The 8,231-nt window shown below is 32.2% G+C and overlaps 1 protein-coding gene across 1 annotated transcript; it reads right to left on the minus strand.

Moving 5' to 3' along the window:
- Nucleotides 1-1,049: 1,049 nt before the first annotated feature.
- On the minus strand, nt 1,050-3,473 carry LOC127094082 (cell division control protein 2 homolog D). The gene is made up of 8 exons (XM_051032951.1): nt 3,305-3,473; nt 2,840-3,094; nt 2,607-2,748; nt 2,438-2,499; nt 2,235-2,346; nt 1,863-1,956; nt 1,553-1,761; nt 1,050-1,457 (listed from the first exon to the last, which is right to left on the minus strand). The coding sequence occupies exons 2-8, from the start codon at nt 3,076-3,078 to the stop codon at nt 1,365-1,367; spliced, it is 951 nt and encodes a 316-aa protein (XP_050888908.1). The 5' UTR covers nt 3,079-3,094; nt 3,305-3,473; the 3' UTR covers nt 1,050-1,364.
- Between the last annotated feature and the right edge of the window lie 4,758 nt (nt 3,474-8,231).

Genomic DNA, 8,231 nt, shown 5'->3' on the forward strand with positions numbered 1-8,231 from the left:
TAACTATCAGAAATTTATATCCAAGTTATTTGTAAAAATAATATCGAATAATTTTTATGTAAGCTCTCTGATGAACATATAACCTTGTCGGTATATTTGATTGCAAGTTATTCAAAGAAGAGAAACAATGTACTAAAAAACCTCTTAAGTAATATTCTCCAGTATAGTGAGGTGGGTATAAAATTTTCCAATTTCAAAAAAAAATTAATAGTCCCTCTATTCTTTAATATAAAAAATAATTCTTCTTACATTCATTAAAAAATCAATGTATTTGTAGTTCTTCAATATATCTAAAAAGTAAATTTAAAAAAAAAAAAGAATTATATATTAGGGTAAAGTTGTATAATTGCAATATTTTGAAAAATGTATAAGTGGAAGGATTCTTAGGATATAGCTCAAGTTTTCTTCTAATTGGTAGTTCCAATAAATCCACATTAAAATTACACATGAACTTAGATCGATGAAAACAATGCACATCAAAGTTTTTATATAAATGCTTTTAGTGCATGATTGAATCATGCATTAACTTAAACTTCAAGCACAGCTGTGTTTGAATTCTAACTAAACTTAAGTGTTAGCAATCTGTAGTGCCTCCTAATTTTTAGTTTACATGAATCTACGATTGAGTTGAAATTACATGGAATCTAGATCAATGAAAGCAACACACATTAAAGTTTTTATGCAATTTAGGGCATGATTTGAATCATACATAAAAAAACATATTGTTTCTGATTAGTAGCTTCAAGCACACATTTGTGTTTGAATTTTAACAAAACTCGAGCTTTCCCGATCACGAAATGCCAAAGCTTGTATGTTAGAGTAGAGCATATTTGAATCATGCATTAAAAAAATTGTTCTGATTGATCGTTTCAATTGTAACAAAACTCGAGCGGTACCAGCCATGTAGTTCCTCTAATTGTTTCAAGGAACCTACATTGAAATCACACTAGAACTTTGATCGTTGAAAGCAACGCACATTCAAATATATAAGTCACAAAATCTGAAACCTAGCAAAATTCTCAAGCAGCAGTATTCAGTTAAGATATGTATTAGATTCTTAAAGTCATTTCAACTTGTTAAATTAAGTTGTTAGAAGACTAACAGAACTTTCTGGTAGAGAGTTTATCAAATACAGGATAACTCAATAACATAGGAAATACTATAGTAAGATAAAATATTCAGTTGAAAATGAAATTCAACTGAATAATAAAACATCACAAAAGTAGAAATTAAATTGTAAGCCAGCTGCAAGTTGGGCTTATGAAACATTAATCATCCTAAAACAGTTTTGATATGCGCTCGAGAGAAGCATGATAAGAATTTCTACATCCAAATGTTTATTATACCAATCAAACATTTATAACCTAGAGATTGGTTTTGTTCAGGTCATCAAAGTAAGGGTGTTCCATAGCTTTCTTTGCCGAAATCCTCTTGGAAGGTTCATACTTGAGCATTTGCTGAAAACAAAATAGAGAAGAAAACCGATCATTACTAATATTAAAAAGGACACCAGTCAATTGAAAGAGTTAAACTAATCAAGGGGTTGACTTACAGAGAGTAGATCCAGTCCAGACTCTTCCAAATTGGGAACAGCCTTTGCAAGATTTTGAGGGTTCCATTGAGGGTACTCATGCCAGTTCATTAGTTTACTAACACCTGGCCACACCTCTTCATTAGGAGTCCCCAACAGCCTGAATATATGGAGGAGTTGTTGCAGCTCAGAATCACCAGGAAATAGTGCTTGCTTGGTGACAAGTTCAACTATAATAAACCACATGAAAATAAGTTAAATAAAACCCTGGATCAAGATAAAAAATGCTAAGTAATAACATTTAGCCTGGTTGAATAACATAAATTCTTACCGAATATGCACGCAACAGACCATATATCCACTGCCATTGAGTAATGGGTAGCCCCCAAAAGGACTTCAGGAGCTCTGTACCACAGAGTTAGAATCTGAAAATGACAGGTTATGCAATCAGAAGCATTTAAGGATTGACACCTTGGATTAAAACCAACAAGTGGACAAATAATTCTCAGGGCACAGACTAATACTGACTCACTATATCACATTACATACACAATTCTAAAATAAAGAGCTACTACAATTTGCCAATGTCTTCTCTATTATCATAATATGATATCCCAACATGTTAATTAATTTTCAAGAAAGTACATAAAAACCATCTCCATCAGGTTCTAGAATCAAACACAAAAATCCATCCCTCTTTTACCTCATGAGTGTACTTCTTAAGTGGCACAGTAAACGCTCTGGCAAGTCCAAGATCAGCAATTTTGAGCATAGTTGACTTCCGGTCCATCAAGAGATTGTGAGGTTTCAAGTCCCTTTAGTAATAAAGGTCAAATGTTATGCAAATAGACGCACTAGTGAATAATCTATTGAAATCTATCTCTCTGGGATATATATAAAGTGTACCTGTGCAAGATTCCATGGCCGTGGCAGAAAGCAACACCCTTGCAAAGTTGGTACATCAAGCTCTGAAATCAAATCCACAAAAGTACTAATTACTTATCAAACCTTGTAAGAACACAACAACAATAATCAATCATTTCTTATACTGAAAAATAATAGTAAAAAATAGTACTTTGATGGTTGGGGATGGGATGTTTTCGCCAGTTTGGCGAAAAGAACGGATGAACTTCTTGAGATCAGTATCCATGTACTCAAAAACCAAGTAGAGAACAGTTTTCCCTTCCTTATTCTGACCTTGTTTCACATCCAATAACCTGATAGAGAAGTCGTTAAAAAAATTAACCTAATTTTGCCTCCAATTGAAATTGAAATTAATTAGGGTAAATCAAATAAGAAGTTACTTACCTAACAACATGAGGATCACGAGAGAGCATTCGCAATATGGAAACCTCGCGAAGAGTGGTGGGAGGAACACCTTCATCATCCTCATGGAGACGAGTCTTCTTCAGAGCAACAATCTTCCCAGTAGCTTTCTCTCTTGCTCTGTATACCTTCCCATAAGTTCCTTCTCCAACTTTCTCTAGCTTCTCAAATGCCTCTTTCGCCGACAATACTACTCCTATTCCTCCACCTGATTTCTCCATCAATCACGATCTAGTGCTGAAATGAAGAAAATAAAAACAAAACACAAACAAAATTAAACAAAAAATTCAGAACTACAAATTCAATTCAACAACAATTTAACAATGAACACAGCAAGATCAACAGTATAATCGATACTCCAAACAGCAAAATAGGATCATAAAATCAAATTCAACAACAACTAGAACAAATTGAAGAATCACAAAGCAGACAAATCCAGACACAAACCTGAAAGTGCGGAAGCTGCGAAGAAACGGAAATTGACGAATTTGCGATCGAGAGGGTTAGGGTTTGTGAGAGTGTTTTTTGCGATTTTGAAGAAATGAAAATTTAGCGATTTTCTTACAGGAATTTATAAATATATATATAATAACGGAAATAAAATCGTTGAGCAACGGACACTTTCCTTTTGAATTTCAAATTCCGCTCTCTTTCGATGCTTCTTTGGTACTATGGGCCGGAAAACTAGTCCGGTTTTAATTTGAGATTTATGCTAGATACACCGCACATTATTTTGGTCACACCCGTAATATTATTTAATTATCATTTTAAAATAATTTCAAAATTTAATCTTTATAAATATATTATATTTTAAGTAATGTTGCCTTAATTTTTTAGTCAAGAATTTTTTTAATGTTTAAAATATACCTCAGAGGTCATATTAATTTTTTAAACTTTTTAGTTGAATATAGGGTTTTCTTCAATTTGGTTATTGTTGGGACAAATATTATTAACCATCTCTATTATTTTAGAGTTTTTGTTGGTTAATGTAACACCCTTCTAAATACCCCAAAATATTTAATTTAATATAATAACCTATCAATCAGAGTAATTATGCCCCGAAGGGTGTCACACAATCATTTCACAACATTTATCAAAACATCCTGTCATGCTCATTTATTTATCAAATAAAACAGTTGCATAATACGCAGCGGAATAGAATTCAACATCAGCATGAGACATGTAACACCATACATGTAAACTAATTCGACAATTTCCAACAATACAACGAAAAGGTTCCCTCCCGATGTTACATCTACCAGAGCATGACCCATAGGACACTACTATAGACTCCAAGCGTTAGCTTCTATTCAATTCATTTCTCGTTACCTGAAAAATGGGTTGTAAGGGTGAGTTCCTCAATCAATATAATAAGCATTATAGAACAACATGTAATGCTAAGTAAATCACACATCAATTCACCCTAACCAGACTACGCATTCAGCAACGGCAATATCCGTCCAAACATCATATTCAACAATAATATATATCATATGTATAATCCTCAAACCATATCCAACACCAACAACACAACACAACGATTTACTCACTAATTCCTCACAATGGGAATTAGCTACAGCCCCACAGGCTATGCCATGCATTCATTATGCAATGAGACTCCATGAAATGCGGTACCGACTCTTCTCGAACATATAGTTCAAGCTCACCGATCCCTCCAGATACGGCTACTGAGCTCACTAGTCCCACTCATTGAGATCTAATGCCTCACTCACTAATTCCTCACCATGGGAATTAGCTACAGCCCCAAAGGCTAGACTATGCACACTACTCATCTAGTATGCAAACATCAACAACAAATCCACAATGGTTCACTCACTAATTCCTCACTATGGGAATTAGCTACAGCCCCGAAGGCTATGCCATGCATGCTAATCATCTAGCAATGCAACACCAACAACAATTCATAACGGACACAAGCTCATACTCTAAGCCATACCACAGTCCATTCACACATGCATGCATAATATATATATTCACAGCATCATGCACATCATTATACATCATCAATATTTCATCACATAAGCATGTCAGACTATGCCAAACAACAACCACAATATTAGTACATTCCACTAATCCATGTACTGCTCAAAACAGCGGGAATTAATCCCTATTTCACCATAGGCCAACATAGACCAACCCTCAGATAGGTACACAACATTTAAATAACAATTTTTCCATTCTGCTACAGCGTTAACCGGTTAACGCCCTGGGTTAACCGGTTAACGCAGCACAACACGCCTTCTGTCTCAATTTTTAACAGTGTTAACCGGTTAACGCCCTGGGTTAACCGGTTAACGCAGCACAACAGCCAAATATCAGAAATGACAACAGTGTTAACCGGTTAACACCCTGGGTTAACCGGTTAACGCAGACAAAACAGCACATATTCATAATCCAACACAGTGTTAACCGGTTAACACCCTGGGTTAACCGGTTAACGCAAGACAGAAGCTTTCCTTCCTGCGCTAACTCAAGGCAAAATGCAGAATTCTCCGCATTTTCCGCCATTGGAGGACTTCCGGACCTCCGAATCCGATTCCGTAAAAAGCTATACGATCGGAAAATTACAACAGACTCAATTACCGATTTAATTTCAACTTCTCACACGGTTCATCCAACAAATTTTCAGCATTCACAATTTCCAATTAGGGTCAAATTAACAGCTTATTACTACCCATCACATATTCTCCCATAATACCCATTAATCGAGATAAACCCCCCTTACCTTGACAATCCGGCAGAATCTTTGAGCTTCAAGCTTTCGTTCTCCAACCTTTGCTCTTCAGCTCCTCTTCTCTGCCCTTTTTCCTTTTTCTCTCACGATGCTTCTCTGTTCTGTTTTCACGTGAAATGCTTTTCCAAATGAGAACTTTTCCTTATTCCAACATATATATATTTTCCCAAAATAATAATAATCCAAAAATAATAATAATAAAATTTCTAATTATTCAATTAAATTAATAATTACATTATTAACTCAATTTAAATAATTATTTTATTATTATCGGGGTGTTACAGTTAACACAACATTAAAAAGTTTTACTCCTTCACAATTTACATACCGATTTTATTTTTAAAAAAGAAATTCTAGGGTAAAATTTAAATTTTAGAGTTTTGGGAAGTGGTAGAATATCATTAAATAGATTTGACCATCTCAACTTTGAATTTATTTATGTAAAAAAAAGGTTTAATAGTACCGATTTTTTTTTAGCTAACCAAACACAAGGCTCTTGCGGAAACCATGTTTCTGTTATGAAAAAAAGAAAGTTTGGAAAATGCTGAGTTCAATTATGAAAATTCAATATCACGATGACCTCTCGACACTAAGGTTCATTTTTCTTAAAAATTAATGTGTAAATAAAAGAATAAAAAATTAAGACTTATTTGCATTTACAAGTATTTTTGACCACTCTTAATGCCAACATTTTTTAATAATGTTTTGAGTTTAAAAATACATTAAAGATCCAGATTTAATTTTTGTAATACTTACACTTAAAAAAAAAGATTGTACTAACTTCTGTAACTTCTGCCTTAAGGATATTATAATTTTTAATAATGTTCTAAGTTTAACCATTACATTAAGAATATTTTAATTAGTAACAGATTTAGCTGAATAAAACAGTATTTAAAATTTTAAAAAAATAAAAGCGCATATTTTATTTCTTTTTTACAAATAATTTATTTATGTATATCTTTGAAACACGCATTAACACTAAAAAATATATAGGTCAAAAGTATTAAACAATTAAATTTCTTAATTAAATAAGAATTTGTTAAACCAAAAACCAATAAATACACAATTGTTAAACTTTTTTCAAGTTCATATAATCTCAAAATTCAACTGTATGTTATAATTAACAAAAAATTAAGTGAAACTTGATAAATTATTTAATGTTAAATGTATTTATAATCCCTTTAAATATAATTATTTTTACTTTTAATTCTTTTAAAAAAAATTCTTTAAAGAATGGTTCTAATTTTATTTTTCATCCATTGTCCACCATACTAATGGTTGTTAACAGAAGATGACGTGACATGACACGTGGAACTTTTTTTTATGACAGGGTGTAATGTCCCATAATGCTTTCAGGATTATCGATTGATCCCATAAACCAACACGGATCATCCATCCAAATAGTACTTCAAGTCAAGCGTGCTTAACTATGAAGTTCTTATTTGGTAGGTTCCCGAAAAAAAATGCATCTTGTTGGTATATTTAGTATCAATCAATTCTTATAAATTTGTCTTCAATCATGTAGGCTCATACCTACCCAGCCTCAGGATCACTCTCATTCTGATGTGAATTTAGTTTTTCACTAGAAGTTGATAGGATTGTCTCATCGTCATGCCTCGGACACCTACAACCACTCCTTCGTCCCTCGGGTGTTACATGTAACCACTCTCTATCCTCTTCAGACTCGATTGTTACATGTCCACCAGCTTCCACTTGATTCGTTTTCGAACCACGTCGTACTGGAAGAGGTTTAACTTTGATACTTATTTGTATTTACAAGTACTTTTAACCACTCTTAATACCAACTTTTTTTAATAATGTTTTTGAGTTTAAAAATCTCATTAAAGATCCAGATTTAATTTTTATAATTCTTACACTTAAAAACAAGGGTCGTACTAACTTCTGTAATTTTTATCTTAAGGATATTATAATTTTTAATAATGTTTTAAGTTTAACCATTACATGAAGGATATTATAATTAGTAGAAAATTAAGGATATTATAATTTTTAATAATGTTTTAAGTTTAACCATTACATTAAGGATATTATAATTAGTAGAAAATCTTAGCTGAATAAAATAGTATTTAAAATTTTAAAAAAATAAAAGTACGTATTTAAATTTTTTTATAAATAATTAATTAATTTATATCTTTGAAACACAGGTTAGCATTAACCCTAAAAAAATATAAGTCAAAAGTATTAAGCAACTAAATTTCTTAGTCCAATAAGAATTTGTTAAAACTAAAAATCAATAAATACAAAATTGTTAAACCTTTTTCAAGTTCATATAATCTCAAAGTTCAAGAGTGTGCTATAATTAACAAAAAATTAAGTGAAATTTGATAAATTGACCTTTTATTTAATGTTGAATATGTTTATAATCCCTTTAAATATGATTATTTTACTTTTAATCCTTTTAAATTTTTTTCAAAGAATGGTTCTCATAATATTTCTCATCCACACTTTTTGTCCATTATGTTAACGGCTGTTAATAAGATGACGTGACATGACACGTGGATTTTTTTTTGACTGGGTGTAATGCCCCATAATGCTTTCAGGATTACCGATTGACCTCACAAAATAACTCAAGTCTTTTCAGCATGTTTTGTCCTCACTCAC

This window comes from Lathyrus oleraceus, chromosome 6 (genome assembly GCF_024323335.1).
Source record: "Lathyrus oleraceus cultivar Zhongwan6 chromosome 6, CAAS_Psat_ZW6_1.0, whole genome shotgun sequence".
Taxonomy (NCBI): domain Eukaryota; kingdom Viridiplantae; phylum Streptophyta; class Magnoliopsida; order Fabales; family Fabaceae; genus Lathyrus; species Lathyrus oleraceus.

What these genes read in the sequence shown, in the direction of transcription:
- LOC127094082 (XM_051032951.1), bottom strand. Translation starts at nt 3,078, where the DNA reads ATGGAGAAATCAGGTGGAGGAATAGGAGTAGTATTGTCGGCGAAAGAG. An exon ending in TTAAGAAGTACACTCATGAG is followed by an intron (nt 1,957 to 2,234) that starts GTAAAAGAGGGA and finishes TGTCATTTTCAG; the next exon opens with ATTCTAACTCTGTGGTACAG. An exon ending in GTCTGTTGCGTGCATATTCG is followed by an intron (nt 1,762 to 1,862) that starts GTAAGAATTTAT and finishes GGTTTATTATAG; the next exon opens with TTGAACTTGTCACCAAGCAA.